Source organism: Gambusia affinis, linkage group LG21 (genome assembly GCF_019740435.1).
Source record: "Gambusia affinis linkage group LG21, SWU_Gaff_1.0, whole genome shotgun sequence".
Classification (NCBI taxonomy): domain Eukaryota; kingdom Metazoa; phylum Chordata; class Actinopteri; order Cyprinodontiformes; family Poeciliidae; genus Gambusia; species Gambusia affinis.
The window spans coordinates 387,344-406,412 of NC_057888.1; the positions used below are offsets into that span (position 1 = coordinate 387,344).

General features: G+C 48.3%; 1 protein-coding gene across 5 annotated transcripts in view; it reads left to right on the forward strand.

Annotated features, from left to right (window-relative positions):
- sugct (succinyl-CoA:glutarate-CoA transferase) overlaps positions 1 to 11,858 on the forward strand; it is a 29,894-nt gene extending 18,036 nt beyond the window's left edge. Inside the window, exons 13-15 of one of the 5 annotated variants that reach the window (XR_006369494.1) lie at positions 5,507 to 5,630; positions 8,682 to 8,745; positions 11,268 to 11,344. Coding sequence is in view for 3 of the 5 variants with exons in the window: in XM_044105122.1 (XP_043961057.1) it covers positions 8,682 to 8,745; positions 11,268 to 11,431 (228 nt within the window). In the remaining 2 variants the exon portion in view is untranslated. Of the gene's footprint in view, positions 1 to 5,506; positions 5,631 to 8,681; positions 8,746 to 11,267 lie in introns of all 5 variants that reach the window. The other 4 variants (XR_006369495.1, XM_044105122.1, XM_044105123.1 and 1 more) reach the window with 4 other exon arrangements.
- Positions 11,859 to 19,069: the final 7,211 nt, after the last annotated feature.

A 19,069-nucleotide genomic window follows, 5' to 3' on the forward strand; every position in this document is an offset into this window, starting at 1 on the left:
GAACAACGGGACCGCGCTCCGAGCCGCTTCCCGGTCCAGCAGGAAGCTTTGGAGGAGCGGATAATTAGGAGAGATCTGCTTTAGCATCAAACTAATTGAAGGCTGAGCGTCGTGTTTATGGACTCACCAAAACAAGTTTAAACATCCTGCTGCTCATTTAAACCCCACAGAGCTGTGATTGGTGGACCAGCAGCCAATCAGGACGCAGAGCCCATCAGTTCCTCTCCTCAGGTCCGTCATGTTCACTCCTTCACCTTCATGATCCGGTTCACATCAAACCGAGTTCAGCTGCTGCTGCTGAGCGTTTCCATGGAGACCGGGGTCACAAGGCCGCTGCACACACACACACCCCCCCCCACACACACACACACACCCCCACACACACACGCACACACACACACACACACACACACACGCTGACCCGGCGCTAATCTGTTTCCCTAAACGTTCCACACGCCAAAGTTTCCACTTCAGACAAACTTAAATACACTCAGGCTGTGAAAGATAAACAGAACCAGGGGGAGGCTGAGTCGGGTCCGATGTTTACAAACGGAACCAGAACCTCCTGCTGGATAACTGGACCTTAACAGGATTACAACCCGTTTTACTGCAGTGGAGCTGCTGCACAGCGCGGCGCTGAGTCAGCTGGTCCAGACCAGAACCAGACCTGGACCAGATCTGGGTCAGCCGTCCTGCTCAGCTGTAGCGCTCACTGCACCTGTCCCGTCGGGTCGGTGGAACCAGAACCTGCGTGTTTCCATGGAGACGGGGGTCACAGGAACGCCGTTCTGGTCAGGAGGTTTGATTCCATCCAACTTTTAAAAAGTCCCAAACAGAAAATGTCAGTCGATTCCATCTGCTTTTCTGGAGAGAACCTACCAGGTTGGACAGGAAGTGATGTCATCAGATGGTGACGCTATGCGTGGCTGTGATGAACAGGAAGTGGAAGCTGCTAAATATCGTGTAGCAGCAAGTTGATGCGATGCTTCAAACTGAGCATAAAAAGTGATAGAAACATGAAACAGGTCAGCGCCGAGTTTCACTTGACTTGTTTCGTCCCTGAACGCCTCTGAGGTGTTTATGTTCGGCTGAGCAGCCTGAGGATTAACGTGACTGAAGATCGCCTGTCAGAGTTTCCTCTGCATCATCTCTGAACGCTGAAAACTTTTTCTGCAAGAGGAAAATTAAACAAGAAGAGTTTTACAGAAATCTACTCACATTGTGGCCTAGTTAAAGTCCGGTCCAGACTCCATCAGAACCCTGTTGACAGATGAAGTTCCCATCCTGTAGACTCCCTCCGCACCAATCAGATTCAGAGTCTTTATCAGACTTATTTATTGTACTGTGATTTTGGCCAGTGCTGCACCAGGTGAGTCCTTCACGCTGACCTCACGCTGACCTCACGCTGACCTCACGCTGACCTCACGCTGACCCCGGGCAGCAGACGAAGGGGACTTGTGGGAGCTTTTATGTAATCATTAGAAGCTGTGATGCTGCAACATAGATCTGATTTAAATAGACAGCAGCCGCCATGCAAATCTGCAGGATGAGCGTGAGATGCTCCCTGATCTGCTGCAGGTGGAAATGATCGTTGCTCCTGGACGGTCCAACATCGCAGGTTCTTCTTCATCGTGAAGCCGGTCGGTTCGGTTCTGGAACCTCTTATCGTCTCTGACTCTGGTTCTGTCAGTCGCTTTAGGTTTTGGAGGAATCCTCAGAGGTTTGGGTTTGATGGAAAACCAAACAAATGTTCCCAAACTGAGAGCTCAGTTATGCTGACTCCCACCTGTAGGGGGCAGTGTTTCCACCGCTGCCTCAGCCTGCCGTGATTTCAGGTTGCAGTCTGTCACCGAGATCCAGCTGTTCAAGGAATAAAAATGTTTCTTTTTAGATATTTTTGTATCTTTTTCCCAAAGCAGCACAAAGTCGTTGATTCTGATCCAGAAACTATCATGTCTCTCAGGTCCAGTGGTCCGTCCTCTGTGTGACGGTCCGGCCTGTTCCAGACAGAACCGGTTCGTCTGATTTCAGGAGCTAAACTGGAATAAAACCCAGGAAGTCGATGGAGTCGACGGTCTCTGTAGTTGACTGGGAACCAGGGAACAGAATCTCAGCCTGCTGGTTTGGACTGGGAGGAAACCAGAGTACCCAGAGAGAGTTCAGCCATCCACAGGGAAAGCGTCTCACAGGGTCGGCCTTGACCTTTGAACCCAGGAGCTTCTTGCTGCTCCACATCGTCACTCTGAATAAAGATCATCAGTAAGTTCAGGAAGTAGAGATTTTCTTTCTGGTGTTCATAAACCAGCTGAAGCCGTAGAGACTTCCTGCTCCCGATCTCCATCCGACCCCTGCTGCCGCTGCAGCTCCTCTTTCCGTCCCAGCGGGCCGCTGGAGAAACTTTCTGCCCTTCGGTTTATTATTTCCACTGACAAATTACATTTTGAGGGAAATCTAATGCAAATGTGGCCGTACCCTCTGTCCACAGAAACCATATCCGTGTCTCCGCTGGACTTGTTTGAACGCAGCAGATGTAAATTTAGACTCCGCTGCTCGCCATGCAAATCCACAGGTGGGTCCAGTTTAAAAGGAGCGTGTGGTGAGACGTTCGAGAAACGAAAAGCCCAAATGACAAACAGGAGAGGCTCTTAATGCAAAACCACCAGAAGATAGATGGTGTTTAGATGCAGCGACGCAGTGGGTGAGACTGAGGTGCGTAAAACCAAAAACACCGTTTATTTCTCAGTAAATTTAAAAGCTGATGTCTGATTACAGCGTCTCTGAACACTTACCACATCATTAATCCTCCTGTTTGTTGATCAAAAAGTTGAATTTAACGTGTTTTCAAACGGCCTCGTTCCTCAGTGACGCATCTTCTGAGAATTGATCATTTTCCAAACTCAGAACGGATGTCAACCGAAGGTCAGACACCGGACAGAGCTGTAATTTGGACCTGAGAAAGAATCCTTTTGGACCGCTGGAACCGAACAGATCTCGTAAGACGACAAGCAGCTTCCGACGTACCAAAGTCAGTCAGCAGCGTGGCTGTTATAACAGGAACCATTTCTGCTTGAATTCCTGCAGAATTTGTAAAAACATCCAGAATCGGTGGGAATGGGTTCTGTTGGGTCCAACTCCACGTTGGGATTCAATCCCAGTTTCTTCCTGAACGGCGTCACGGTTCTGCTGGCCTCCATCGTGCTGCTGGGTCTGCCGGCCAACGGCTACGTGTTCTGGATGATAGCGAGCGCGTCCAGCGGCCCCGTCGTCTCGGAGCTCTTCGCCCTCAACCTGGCCGGCGCTGAGATCCTCTTCGGCTGCTCGTCTTTCTATGTGATGCTCCACTTCCTGCTCAGGATGTCCGAGGGGGTCGGGGTTCTGGTTCTGAAGCTGTTCCTGCAGCTCATGCTGATTTCTCGGCCGCTCTTTCAGAGCTGCATCTGTCTGGAGCGTTTCATGGCCGTGGTGCATCCCACCGTCTTCATCAGGTAAATTCCAGGGAGAGTTATCAGACGGTAGAGTTCCTCCAGACCGGACCCAGATACCTGCACTGGTCCGGTTCTGGTGTGTCAGAGTATCTCAGGTGTTTCTGGTCTCATGTCGGCGTGTGCCTGATTCTTCCTGCTTGCAGGCTGAGAGCTCTGCGGTATCGTTTGGCCGTCTGCCTGTTTGACTGGCTGCTGATCCTGCTGGACTTCATGGTTCTGTTCCTCGGCCCGTCTCTCACCGTCTCTGCTTGCTACTTTACAGCCAAGTCCCTGCTCTTCCTGTCCGTCTTGTCTTACTGCGGCATCCGCGTGCTGCTGGTCCTGAGGCAGCCGGGTCCAGGCGACGGCTCCCGCAGCGCTGGGAGCTGGAGCACCATGAAGAGGAAGGCCTTCAAGGTGATCGTCATCACCCTGGGGTTCAACGGCGCCACCCAGCTGCTGCAGATCCTCATGCTGGGCCCAACCGTCCTCACCGCGTCTCTGCTGCTCATTCTGCAGCTCACGTTGTTCGGCCTCTCCATCAGCATCATCAGCAGCTTCATCACTCCTCTGCTGTTCCTGCACAGAGCCGGAAAGCTGCCCTGCATAAACCTCCAGCTGCTGCAGCCGCAGAGACCCAGTTAAGGTTCCTGCCGCAGCCTGAGCCGTGGAAAAACAACCTGTTCACAAACAAAACAATAAATTCCCCCAGAAGCCTGATTCATCCCTCCCAATGATCCGTGACTGTTTATTTGGGAATGCTAATCCTTCCCATATTTCCTGTTTTCAGGCCTCTTCACTTGTGATGAGTGACTAGAGACCAACCTTCGCCTTACTGAGCCTCCAGGGCTCCTGTAGATTCATCCCTCAGCAGCTTCTTGTTGAAACAAGAACATTCCCATTTAAAGCCTTTAACCCTTTAACTGTGAGGACATTAAAGGGTTAACTGACCCAGCCTCCACATCACTTCCTGTATGACGGCTGATTCAGTATCAACCTGGTGATGTTGGACTCTGGAGGTCATCTGAAGGACAGACGGAGGTCAGAGACGGAGATTCATGGTGGAAACTTTCCAAACAGATTGGACCCGGTGCTCCCAGTGAAGGAACCGGGTCCAGTTGCTCTGGTTGAGTCTCTGAGTCGGCAGGTTGAACGTCGTCTCTGCTGGTCTAAGGACGAGAACAGCGCCCCCATCAGGTGTGTGTAGTCACTGCAGGCCACCGTAACGCCCAGAGCCTCCATGTTGAGATTCTGTTGTTCTCAGAGCCGGACCGGGTCGGACATCAGGACCGGGTTTCGCTCCAGCTACCAGAACCTTCTGGTCGTCCAAATGTCCAGAAGATCCAGTTCATTTATGGGCCGATCTGTTGGTTCTGGACAGGTCAGAACCAGAACCAGAACCACTCATTGAGCTGAGCTGCAGAGACAAACTGAGCAAACATTTATTGAGACTGGAGCTAATGGGACGTGATTAACACGAGTCCGGGTCCAGAACCAAATGGGTTGGGTCACAATTAATGAGGTCAGCCCGGCAGCCGAGTCTTCCTCCAGATGCTGCTGAGCTGAAACCAGTCTGGTCTCAGCAGAGCCGGATCAGAACCAGGGCCTCCGTTGGTTCTTTCTGTTCGTCAAAGAACAGAAATGTTGGGTTCTGACAACCTAAAGCAAATATTCAGCAGGAATACTCCAGAAACCGTTCAGCTGAACCGGTTCCTGTCCGAGACCCGGTTCTGTGAAGCTTCACGAGTCCTGAACCGGCCTGGCTGGACCCAAACTGCATGACCTCATTTCTTGTGGTTGTCATGGTGATTTTACCTCAGGTGAAATTAGCCTGACTGATAAAACAGGCAGAGGAAAATGAGGAAGAGGAAAATGAGGAAGAGGAAAATGAGGAAGAGGAGGCGCGTGGCCCAGAACCGCTCTGCGGTTCTGCTTTGATCAGACAACTAACCGCCCCCAGGCTGTCTCTGGTTCTGGTTAACTGGGCCTCGTTTCCAGCTTGGTTTTCCAGTTCCTTAACTGGAGTCCAACGTGTCCCTCAGGTCCGCAGCTTGGAGACGGACGCTGGACGGTTGGTCCAAACGTCCTGACGGCGTCTGAAGGTCCATCAGCTGCAGACCCACCAGACCCGGGAAGTAACCCGGACCCACAGCACAGCTGACCCAGGTACTCCCAGAATCAGAACCACTTTAACCTGAAGTGCTAATGAAGGTCCAGAACGAGGCTAATGAGCTAACAGCCAAGCTAACCTGACTGCCAACTTTGAAGACATTTAGCGCTCCTAGCTTCTCCTACGTTGTTTTCATTTTTAATGAATTCTTAAATTAATTGTTTTGTAAACTTTCAGTTAAATTTCAATTTCTGTGCAGAAGCTAAATTACACTAAAGGTTTGTGTAGTACTTTAGCATTAGCTTCCACTAATTAGCATTTTGGCATGGTGATTTAGCATTAGCCTCCGCTAAATATGACATGTATGTAGCCCGTTAGCATTAGCTTCCAGTGAAAACCATGTTGGTGTTTTGGGTTAGTGTTCGCTTACGCTGAGTAAATGTAGTGTTTAAACATCCGAACAGAACCAGAACCACCTCTAAACGGGTCCAAACCAGGTTCAGCTTTACAACCCGGGCCAAATAAAATCTCTAACACCAGGAGCTAGAACCGGGCCTGGTACCAGAACCAAACACTCTGAAACCAGTTCAGATCTTTGTGGTCAGGGTTTACCGAGTCAGGTCCAGAACCAGGACCAGCTCCAGAACCAGAGCCAAACGAGTCCAACATCTACACTCTTGATGCCATTCAGAACCATCAACTGGTCCAACAGGTCAGTGTTTAAGAGACGGACTCAGTACTGATGAACCGACTCGGTAGGGGAACCAGAACCGACTCTGTAGGGGAACCAGAACCGACTCTGTAGGGGAACCAGAACCGACTCAATAGGGGAACCAGAACCAAGCTGCTCTGCCTCATTTCTCAGTTCATCAGATTAAAAACCCACTGAGTGGAAAATGAAACGATGTTTCTGACCACTGGGTGTGTGTCGGTGTGTGTGTGTGTGTGTGTGTGTGTGTGTGTGTGTGTGAGCATATGGAGGTAATGATGTCCTGCGTCACAAACAGATAGAGTTACTCTCTCACACACATGCTAGCAATCATTTTGCTCCATGTATAAACAGACAGAGAGGATGTGAGGGCGGGGCCTGTTGCCATGGAGACTCAGTTCCATCATCATCATCAAACCATTTTCGGAGTTATGAGGAGACCCTGAGCTGCAGGAGCAGTCAGTTCAGCGTCTCCATGGCGCCGGCTGTCGACCGCAGCTCCAAAACTTCGGCATTTCCGATGTTTTAATATTTTCAACAAGAAAGCCAGAAAAAACATTTTAATCAACTTTTTTCTCCTCCAATTCTGTAAATATTAAAATACTAAAATCAAAAACTGTATGGTGTGAATGTTTTTAAAATGATAGAAAAGAGATTGTCGCTGATTGGCTGGGTGCTGTATTCTTCCCTGGGTTTTGATTGGTCCAGTACAGGAAGCCATTTCAAACACAAAGGAAGTTGATTTCTGAATATTCTGGAATATTTTCTGATATGTTTTGGTGATTTAATTAACAGGTGATTCATTTTGTTCACGGAAAGTCATACAAAATTACAGATTTGTGCATTAGCATAATTATAAAATTATGCAAATCTTCCTAAAGTGATGCTAACTCCCACCAGCAGGTGGCAGTATGTCTGACTTCTACTGTAATGTAAAGTTATAGTCTGAACGATATGGTGAGTTGAGATGAGATTGAGCTGTTAAAGTTCTTTAAAGATGTTCATGAGTTCGATGTAATGAGGAAAAGGTTTGATGCAGGTTTCTAACGTAGAGCTACAGAGTGACTGGTCAGTGGTGTAGAAAACCAAACTAGAAGAGACAGATTACAACAAACCATGAGAGCAGGATAATAAAACATGCTGGATGTATTTGTGCAGAAAGACAACAGACTGAAAACTAAATAACAACAAACATCCTGCAGCTGTGATCCAGCTGGTGGTGATGAGGGTGATTGATGATGTCACACCTGTGTCTTTAAAGTTATTATCTAACTTGTTTTAGATTGTAAAATATGCAAAGCTCACTTCAGCATTCACTACTATTTCAGAATGCTGCTGCTGGATCAACCTGCTGGTTCTGGTTCTGCTCTGCATCCAGAACCAAACATGGAGAAGCAGCATTCTGGACTAAAAGTTTGTTTCATAATTGATGACTGTCTGATATTTTTATGATGTAAAGCCTTTGATCTGCCTGGTTCTGAAATGTTCTGACAAATAAACTAAAATAAATATAAACTGTTCTGTAGCAGGAGGCTGACCCGTCCAACATGTTTCAGAAACGTCCCTCTAACGTCCCTGACATGTTTGTCCATCTAGCAGCTGTAGCTCTACGCTGTCCACCCACCTGTTCAGTTTGATGCTTAAATTAAATTCATCCATCAGTTTGACTTTTAATAAGGTTTCCCCTGGTCAGGTGGAGGTGTGTGTGTGTGTAGAGGTGTGTGTGTGTGTGTGTGTGTTTTACACTCAGTTTCTCCTCTGGCCTGGTGGAATCAGCCGTTTTTTTCATCCACAGTCTGGATAGGAGCCATTACTTCCTGGAGGCGTGGCCTCTGCTGACCGTTACCCAATCGCTAACGATGACACAAGCTATGCTACAATGAAGCTAACCCATCCTGCAGAGCTGCTGTCCTCTGAGACTCTGGAGCGTCTCCTGAACCAGAGGCTTTCTGCAGGAACTGCTCCTGAGACAATGTGGGTCATGGTGGATGGGAGACGGTTCTGATGGCGGACGGTTCTGATGGCGGACGGTTCTGATGGCGGACGGTTCTGTGGTCTTCAGCCCATTCCAGGTCATCCCTGGGAATGTTCATGGGATCTGGACTTTGACTAGGCCTCTAACTCTCCCTTTATGCGGATGTAATGGGTCAGGTCTGGTTCTGCTGGCGCTTCCTTTCTACAAACTTGCATGCTTTTATTTTGAAGTCTCATTTCCTGTTCTCATGTTCTGTTGACTTCCTGTCGAGTTGAAAATCCTTCCTTGGGACCCAGAACCTCCAGATCAGTTCTGAAAACATAAACAAACAAACAGGAAGTGGTTTCTGAGTTGAACTTCCTGCCACGTCCAGACCCGATTATCCCGACCAGAACCAGGACCAACCTGTCTGTATGTTTACAGGTGAAACACAATGGACTGATCCAGGAGATGGAGCATCCGACGGCGGGACGGATCACCGTACCGGGTCAGCACACACACACACACACACACACGCACACACACACACAGCAGCCTGAGGTGTTTGGGTCATGTGACCTCCGGTTCTGTCGATGTTCTGTCGTTACACCAGCTTGTTCTGGTTGTGGTTCTGGTTGGACTGGGTTCTGAACTGGATTCCTCTCTCTGTCTGGAACTCTAAATCACGGTGAGACATTTTTCCAGGAATTGTTGTCCTGATGGTGTTGGGCTCTTGGAACCAGACTCTCCACTGGGAACGCTGGGATCGCCCCCCTGACCCGGCTCGGCCCGACCCGACCCGACCGCAGATCCACAAACAAATATTTGTGAGTGGAACCGCAGCTTGCAGCTGAGGCGGTCCACTGGGATGCCGGTTTGATGGATCTCTGCGAGTTTCGACTCAGGAAGCCGTTTGTCCTCCTCTCACGATTTACAGTCCGATCTGTCTCCGGACCTGACCCGGTACCGACCCGGCTCTGACTCCAGGCTCACCTTCACGCCTCAGGTTCCTCTCGTTTGGACCAGTCCATCATTCCCTGCAAACTTTAGGCTGTTCAGTAGCCGGCCCTGGTTCTGTGATCTGGTTCTGACCCGTTCAGTCGTCGTCTGCCGTGTGAAAATCGCAGTCGGAGGATAAAATGTTTCCTCACAGTTCAGAAACAGTTCAACAGAACCAGCAAGGTCCAAACACAGCGGAGCCGTTCCTTTGTTCTGGTTCTGGTCGGTTTGGGTTTTCATTTAGCAGGAAGAACCGGACTGGTTTCACTTCACCGGACCTCTGAAGTCTGAGCTTCAGAGATATATCTATATATCTATAATAGATATATAGATCCATCTATTAGATCTATCTGTTATAGATCTATTTATTCTAGATTTATCTGTTATCAGTAATAATCTGCTAGTTTAGTCTCTGATTTAAACTTTTATAAACTGGTTTATAAAAGCTGAATAAAGTTAATCATCATAGAAAACAAACACCAGGCTTTAGCATTAGCTTAGCTTACGATATATAACAGGTTAGCGTTAGCATTAGCGTTAGAATAAAAGTGTGTAGCCTTCGTCGTTCCTCATCAACTTTCCTCTTTTCCATCCGTCCATCTTGGATCAGAACCAGAAAAACGACAGAAATGTGATGAATGAAAGGATTATGTAACGTTATTCATTAATTATTCACCCTGACACCCTGACACACACACACACAGAGACACACACACACACAGAGACACACACACAGAGACACACACACACACACACACACACAGAGACACACACACAGAGACACACACACACACAGAGACACACACACAGAGACACACACACACACAGAGACACACACACAGAGACACACACACACACAGAGACACACACAGACACACACACACACACAGAGACACACACACACACACACAGAGACACACACACACACACAGAGACACACACACACAGACACACACACACACACACAGAGACACACACACACACAGAGACACACACACACACAGAGACACACACAGACACACACACACACACAGAGACACACACACACACACACAGACACACACACACACACACAGAGACACACACACACAGACACAAGCAGACTGTGTGATGTTCACGTAGAGGCTTGTTGAAGAGGATAATAAGTTAGTTATGTGGTGAAAACAACACACTCGGCACGTGAAGCCCCCCCTCCCACACACACACACACACACACACACACACACACACACACACGGCCTGCTGGTCTGTGAGATCTGGCCTCATTAGCGCTGATCTTTAAAAGCAGCTGATTGTCTGAGTGTCCAGAAATAAACAGCTTGTTCTCGGCTGCAGATTCTCATTTATTCTGACTGGAAGCTTCATGTGTTCATTACTGAACCAGTTCAGTTTGTAACGTTTCATCCAGACTCAGAGGAGGAAAAGTTCAAAACATCATTCTTTACTTCGATTCAGAATTAATTTCAGTCCCCAGGATCAAATCTTCCTGATGATTAGTGATTGGATCTCCAGTCTGAATGATGAGTCATCGTTCTTATCCATTCTGAATCACAGTGAAGGAGCATCCATCCTACCAAACAGCTGATTCTTTCAACAGTTGTTACTTTGTAACATTTCTTGTAAAATGTGCAGCAGTCTGGCTAATATTTCATGTTAACAGAAGAAATGAAAGTGCAAAACATTCAGCATTTACAGGAAAACTTCAGGATCCATCAGATTTCCTCAATTTATTCTGCTGCCTGTTTTAAGGATGAAACACCTTTAAGAGTTTGCATTGATTAAAGGGAGTGTGTGTGTGTCGGTGTGTGTGTGTGTGTGTGTGTGTCGGTGTGTGTGTGTGTGTGTGTCGGTGTGTGTGTGTCTCTGTGTGTCTCTGTGTGTGTCGGTGTGTGTGTGTCTGTGTGTCTCTGTGTGTCTCTGTGTGTCTCTGTGTGTGTCGGTGTGTGTGTCTCTGTGTGTCTCTGTGTGTGTCGGTGTGTGTGTGTCTGTGTGTCTCTGTGTGTGTCTCTGTGTGTCTCTGTGTGTGTTCAGGTCCAGCTGTGCGCTTCAGCAGCTTCCCCCCGAGCGGGCCGACGCCCCCTCCTTTGATTGGTCAACACACAATCCAGGTGCTAAGGGACACCTTGTCCTACAGTGATGATGTCATCAAGGAGCTGCTGGAGTCCAGGGCGGTGGCTCAGAACGAAGTGTTCTGATTGGCTGAAGAAAGAGAAGCTGCCAATCAGAGCCTCAGAACCAGAATGATGTAATCATGATGTCATAGACTGTTTAAAGTGTCCAGGGTGATTTCTGAGTCCTTCACTGTCAGCTACACTTTATTCTGGATATTTAAAGTGTTTTCAGTGTTTTAATGTTTTAGAATTAAAATGTATTGATCTGTGACAATTTGATCTTATTATTATTATTAGAAACCTCCAACACAACCAGGAAGTGGCTGCTGGAGGGCAGTAGTTTTGACTTTGGCACTAATGTCACTCCGTAGAACAGGAGACCTGGGCTACAGGTAGATGATCAGGCAGAAAGGTGACACCTAGTGGCATAAAGGAGGAACTGCATGAAATAGAATAACTGGTCTGGTTCCACATGTTGGAACATAAAATGGTTTTTAGTTCCAGTAAAGTATGTTGAAGGAAAACATGGGACAGTATGGACATTATGGGGCAACATGGGGGACATTATGGGGCAACATGGGGCAACATTATGGGGCAACATGGGGGACATTATGGGGCAACATGGGGCAACATTATGGGGCAACATGGGGGACATTATGGGGCAACATGGGGCAACATTATGGGGCAACATGGGGGACATTATGGGGCAACATGGGGGACATTATGGGGCAACATGGGGGACATTATGGAGCAACATGGGGGACATTATGGGGCAACATGGGGGACATTATGGGGCAACATTATGGGGCAACATGGGGGACATTATGGAGCAACATGGGGGACATTATGGGGCAACATGGGGGACATTATGGGGCAACATGGGGCAACATTATGGGGCAACATGGGGGACATTATGGAGCAACATGGGGGACATTATGGGGCAACATGGGGGACATTATGGGGCAACATTATGGGGCAACATGAGGGACATTATGGGGCAACATGGGGGACATTATGGGACAACATGGGGGACAGACAGGAAACTAATTGGACACTTCCTTACAGGAAGCAGGAAGTGGTTTTCCATCTCTGTTTCTCTGCAGTGGGATTATCAGAACCTCCGCGGTTCCGTCCAGACGAGATGGTGATTCTGGTTCTGTTGGGTCTCCCTTCGAAGTGGCTCTGGTTCTGCAGCTGCTCCTTTTTTGGCTGCCTCTGCGCTGAACTCGGGCTGTGAGAGAGAAATCCGGATGTACGTAACCCGCCGGCTCCGGTTCCAACATCTGGAAGCCCGGCGCTGATGTTCGACCCAGACCCGGTTATACGAGTCCAGAACTCCGTCTGGAGCTGAGCTCACCACAGGAAATGAACCACCAACCCAATTTAATTCAAGAGCAGAGAAACAGAAACTGCTGCTGGGTTCTGGACCAGAACTTGGATCTGGACCTGGATCCTCTCTGTCGGCTGGAACCAGAATTGTTCCTTGTTCTGGTCGTGATGACAGATGATGTGGCGTTCAGGGACAGCTGAAGAAAACCGAGCCGCCGGTTCTGATCACTACTGAGACACACAGTAACACACACACGCTACAGTTCCTGCAGGCGTGAACTTTGACCTTGAAGCTGAACAGAACCAGGCAGCTCCAGAATCTGGTTCTGGTCCAGCTGGAAGTCCAGCTGCAGTGTGATGGAAACACACACACACACACGGTGCAGGCTTCCCCCTGAGTTTCCTCAGGGAGTGTGTGAGGAAACCTCTTCCTGCTGCGGTCCGGATGCCGGTTCTGCTGCAGCTGCGATCCTCATCAGTGCAGCTTCTGCTGCAGCAGCCAATCAGAGCGCGGCTCTCTGTTTGGCAGGATGTGTTTGGCCCGTTGCCATAGCAGCAGCTTCTCCTGTTGTTCTGAGGAAACCAGACAAAGATGGATCCAGCAGACTCTGTCCTGATTGGTTGGTCTGGCTGTGGAGGCGGTCCGGCCCGGTGAACAGAACCTCCTGGTTCTGAGGCCCAGGTTGTTCCTGTGGAAGTGCTCAGGTCTGACGGGTCCAGGGAGGAAAGCTTCCCAGTTCTGTGGCACCAGGACGGTCCGGTCCACAGGTCCATCAGGTTCTGGATCAGAACCAGAGAGATCTGGGCTTCCTGCCAAAACCAGGACGGAGCTGCAGGTTCTGCAGAACTTCATGAGGCCGACTGCTGCGGGGAAGTTCTGTTTGGTCCAGTATCAACCTGCTGAATGAAGACATGAAATCGGGTTGCATGAACAGAACTTGTAGTTTCCACCTGAGGAGAAAAACAGTAATCAGGAGACGATCCTCAGAACGCTTAGCTGTCTGCTACAACAGCTTCATTTAGCGCCTTAGCGTTAGCTTCCACTGAATAACATGCAGACATAGCGCCTTAGCGTTAGCTTCCACTGAATAACATGCAGACATAGCGCTTTAGCGTTAGCTTCCACTGAATAACATGCAGACACAGCGCCTTAGCGTTAGCTTCCACTGAATAACATGCAGACATAGCGCCTTAGCGTTAGCTTCCACTGAATAACATGCAGACATAGCGCCTTAGCGTTAGCTTCCACTGAATAACATGCAGACATAGCGCCTTAGCGTTAGCTTCCACTGAATAACATGCAGACATAGCGCTTTAGCGTTAGCTTCCGCCATGTTGATGAGGTGCTTTAGCAGAAGTAATGTTTATGATTAGCAATTTAGGGTTAGCGCAGCTAGTGTGTTAGTTAGCAGTGGCCACCACTCTTGGAAGAAAAACTATCTGAAGCAGCTGCTGACTGGTCGGGTCCAGTCCAATTTGGTTCGGTTCGGTCCAGTCTGGCGGTCATGAAGAGCAAAGATGATTTCATAAATTGGTTCTGAGATCATTGATTTGATTCCCCTCTGATCCGGGTCACAACGATCTGCTGGTTCTGGTTCAGGAGCCGGTACCGGGCCGCTCCACTGCTGCTCTCAGCAGAACCGCCATATTGGTTTCTCTGATGTTTTCATGGTCAGTTTAGTCTCAGCCTCTCTGAGTCGGAGCAGCAGTCGTGACTCCCGCTCCAATTAGAATCCTGGGCTCTTTACATTCCGGACCCCCAGAACCCGTCCGAACCCCCCAGAACCTCCCTCCCGTCCCGCTGCGGCCCCTCGGACCCCCTGGCCCCGTTCTGAACTCTGACAGCCAGGATTCGGATCAGAAGCGGCGGTTCGGGGAACAATGCAGAGCCTGTGACCGACCTCTGCGCTCCGGGCGGCGGAGTCCGAACCGCTCGGCCCGGTCACGTTTCAGCCCGTCCCCCTGGTTCCGATGGGACGGACCGGGACAAACGTCCTCTGGACTCACTGCTACAGGCTGAGGAACCAGAACCGCTGCCGGTCCATCAGTGAGGCATGAGGACAGACGGATCCTCTTCTGTCTCTGAGACGTTGAAGCTTCAAACGGATCAAATTTCACTTCCAGACTCGCTGATTTTAATAAAAAGCTCCAGTTTCGGGTCAGAACTGAAAAACAAAAATATTTAGACAAACAAACAGAATTCAGCTTTAAATCCTTAAAGTTCATTCATTTATAAACATCTATAAACTTTCTCATCACGTTTTGAAGCAGATCATTTTTAAAACAGAAACAAAAAACACTTTTAAAACCGGAAGCTTTGACCATATAACGGAGATCATGTGACCTTTGCTCCCTGGAGGGATTGGTCAGTAATGGCGGCTCTGAAAAAATATTTTATTAACTGAACTGGAACAAGAGAAACACAGGCTGAGCATGAAGCTAACAGCTAAGCTAACTGTGGTTGTTTGTGAGCTTAAAGCAATCAGGTAAGATTTATTTATTTAATCACGACAAAACATCTTATAACGATCATTTATCGCTTAAAATCAATAATAACAGCAAACCTGCATGTTTATCTTCAGTTGGAACGTTTTTTATTTTTTAAGTCGAGCATCAGAACGTAAAGAAATACGATTAATGGCAATAATTCATTAATATTGACTTAAAAGTTCTGGTTCCGCCTGCAGATTATTTAATCTATAACAGATTATTTAATCTATAACAGATTATTTAATCTATAACAGATTATTGTCCTGCTAAAGATGCTAAAGCTATTCTGAAGATGCCGGTCCGAAGTGGAGCAGATCTGAGCCCAGAACCGGGTAAATGGATCTCAGTCTAGATTCATTTTTCTGATCCGGTTCAGATTTTGATGGGTGGGAATTCTGTCTCCCAGCAGCACCAGTTTATTCTCCCAGTTTGACCCGGTTTGTCAACAGAACCTCCAGCTGGTGCCTCGGGTTCTGACAGCCAGAGAACACACTGTCCTCCAGAACCGGGCCACAGAGAGGGGGGTCTGTGGGGGTCGTACCGGGTCACCCCCCCTCTGGACCAAACCGGGTCAGTAGGAACCAGGACTCTGATTAACACACATGATCCGTTCTGTTGTCTCACCAGCTTATCAGAACCGTCCAGAACCGCTTCATACAGAGAGCTGCTGCAGGCGGAACCAACGGACCAATCAGAACCTTCAGGTCCAAAAGGCCCGGCAGTACCTTTGATTCAGACTGTCGGATCCAATTGGGTCCGGTCCAGTCGGGTCAGAGGGAACAGGAACTGGGGAATTGGACTGGGCTGCAGAGCAGAAGGTCCATCAGAACCAGAACCAAGTAATGGGTTACATGTTGCATAACTTTGATATGATCAGAACCGGTTACACACACCGAGCGTGTGTGTGTGTGTGTGTGTGTGTGTCGGCTGCACAGCTGGAGGCGACACACATCAATAAAACCACTCAGCCAGCTGTGGGGTCAAAGGTCAGCGCTCCCTGGGTGCAAACTGTCTTCGTCCATTTCCACCTCTGGAACTGATCAGTGTGTGTGTGTGTGTGTGTGTGTGTGTGTGTGTGTGTGTGTGTGTGCTGGCTGATCTTCATAAAGGACCTGAGAGCTGGTTCTGGTTCTGGTTCAGACCCAGAAACAGACTGGTTTCTTGAAATTGGGTCTCTGTCTCTTTAAGAGGCTCCTTCTCTTCTTGAAGCTCCGCCTCCAGGAACTCATCCAACATGGCTGCTCTATTAACCCTTTAACGTTTTTACCAGTGATGTTCTGAGCAGCAGCTCCTATAATGAGCTCAGCAGCTGTTTGCTAATTGCTGCCGGCTAGTCTGAAGGAGCTGAGTGGGGGAGGAGCTAAACCTCGAAGGCGGAGCCAGGTCCACCCAGATGTTTTAACAGCTGAGTGGTTGCCATGGAGATTATTTCTCAAACATGAAGGAATCAAAGCAACACTCCATTGTGGAAAGATGAGAAAAGTGATGATGGTACCGTCCCTTTAAGATTAGCAGAACAGATTTAACATTTTTAGAAAGATTTTACTTTGATCCTTCTATCTACATTCAAAATAAATTGTTAGTTTGTGTAATAATTAGTTTTCTGTGCATATTTTATCATTCAGAAACAATTAAAAAGACCAGAACTTCACAGAGCGCATCACTTCCTGTCCAGGAGCAACTCGACCTGAGATCAGATCCAGGATCCAGTGGATCCTCAGCAGCTCCAGATGATCAGCTGATCATCAGCTGATCATCCAGGTAACATCTGGAGGAGAGTTTCTGATTAAAACTGTGAGTGTCAGGAGATCAGACAGGATGTGTGTGTGTGTGTGTGTGTGTGTGTTAGCCTGTGTGTGTGTGTGACGGTCTGGGTTTTATTTCTCTGTCGTCGGTTTTTCCTCTCTGACTCGGTTTCGTCCGACTCCAGTGCCCTGGAGCAAGGCGCTGAGCCGCTGAACTTTGACCTCTTGGTGGGCTTGAGGGATTTGTGGAGGTTTTACAGCTCGGCTACAGACGGTCGGTGGGCTTGGCTGCTCCTCCGGAGCATCAGAACCTCTGACAGATCCGTTTGTTCTGAACTCAGCAGAACCTGAAGCTGGGCTCATTTTGCCCTGAGTTTGGTCTGACAGGAGTCACAGCTGCTGCAGATCAAACATCACAGTGTCCTTTGTCTCTCCGTCCTTCGAGGCCTCAGTCACATCAAGGTAAAGGTTCAGAACCAGAAAGGTCCACCAAAGGTTCTGCTCAAGTATTTGGTTTGTCTGAGAAATCTGGATGAACCCGAAACCAGACAACAATAAGATCCAGGAGGCCCTGAATGCAGCATGTGCTGCTCCTACGCACTACCGCTGCCGACCCGGCTTGGGCCCGATGGTACCGCTTACCCGAACCTGCATGCACTGGTACCGCCGAGGCCCAGCTGGTAGAACCACAGTGTTCTGTTTGAGGATCCGATTCTGGTTCTGTTGTCAGTCCAGATCAGTAGAGTTCAGATCTGAGGCTCAAAGTTTAACTTTATGCTCACAAACAGCTGCAGTCGAAACCCAAATATTTTATTTTGTCTTATAAAAACGTTGCATAACGATAAAGACTCAGATCATGAACTTTGTTACTTTTTAAAATCAAATTCTCATCACACCAAACTAATATTATATTATTTTATACAGTCAGAACAAACCTGCAGCTCAGATCTCTGACCAGCTTCTCTGTATCTAACCCATCATCCATCATCCATCCATCCATCATTCATCCATCCATCATCCATCCATCCATCCATCCATCATCCATCATCCATCCATCCATCATCCATCATCCATCCATCCATCATCCATCCATCCATCATCCATCATCCATCCATCCATCATCCATCAATCCATCCATCCATCCATCCATCATCCATCCATCCATCAATCCATCATCCATCCATCCATCCATCATCCATCCATCCATCAATCCATCATCCATCCATCCATCATCCATCCATCCATCATCCATCAATCCATCCATCCATCATCCATCATCCATCAATCCATCATCCATCAATCCATCATCCATCCATCCATCCATCCATCATCCATCCATCATCCATCCATCCATCCATCCATCCATCCATCCATCCATCCATCCATCCATCCATCCATCCATCCATCATCCATCCATCCATCCATCCATCCATCCATCCATCCATCCATCCATCCATCCATCCATCCATCCATCCATCCATCCATCCATCCATCCATCCATCCATCCATCCATCCATCCATCCATCCATCCATCCATCATCCATCCATCCATCCATCATCCATCCATCCATCCATCCATCCATCCATCCATCCATCCATCCATCCATCATCCATCCATCATCCATCATCCATCCATCCATCCATCATCCATCCATCCATCCATCCATCCATCCATCCATCCATCCATCCATCCATCCATCCATCCATCCATCCATCCATCCATCCATCCATCCATCCATCCATCCATCCATCATCCATCCATCCATCCATCCATCCATCCATCCATCAATACATCCATCATCCATCATCCATCATCATCCATCCATCATCCATCCATCCATCATCCATCCATCCATCATCCATCCGTCCATCCATCCATCCATCATTCATCCATCATCCATCCATCATCCATCCATCCATCATCCATCCATCCATCCATCATCCATCCATCATCCATCCATCCATCCATCATCCATCCATCATCCATCCATCCATCCATCCATCATCCATCCATCATCCATCCATCCATCCATCATCCATCCATCATCCATCCATCCATCATCCATCCATCCATCATCCATCCATCATCCATCCATCATCCATCCATCCATCATCCATCCATCCATCATCCATCCATCCATCATCCATCCATCCATCA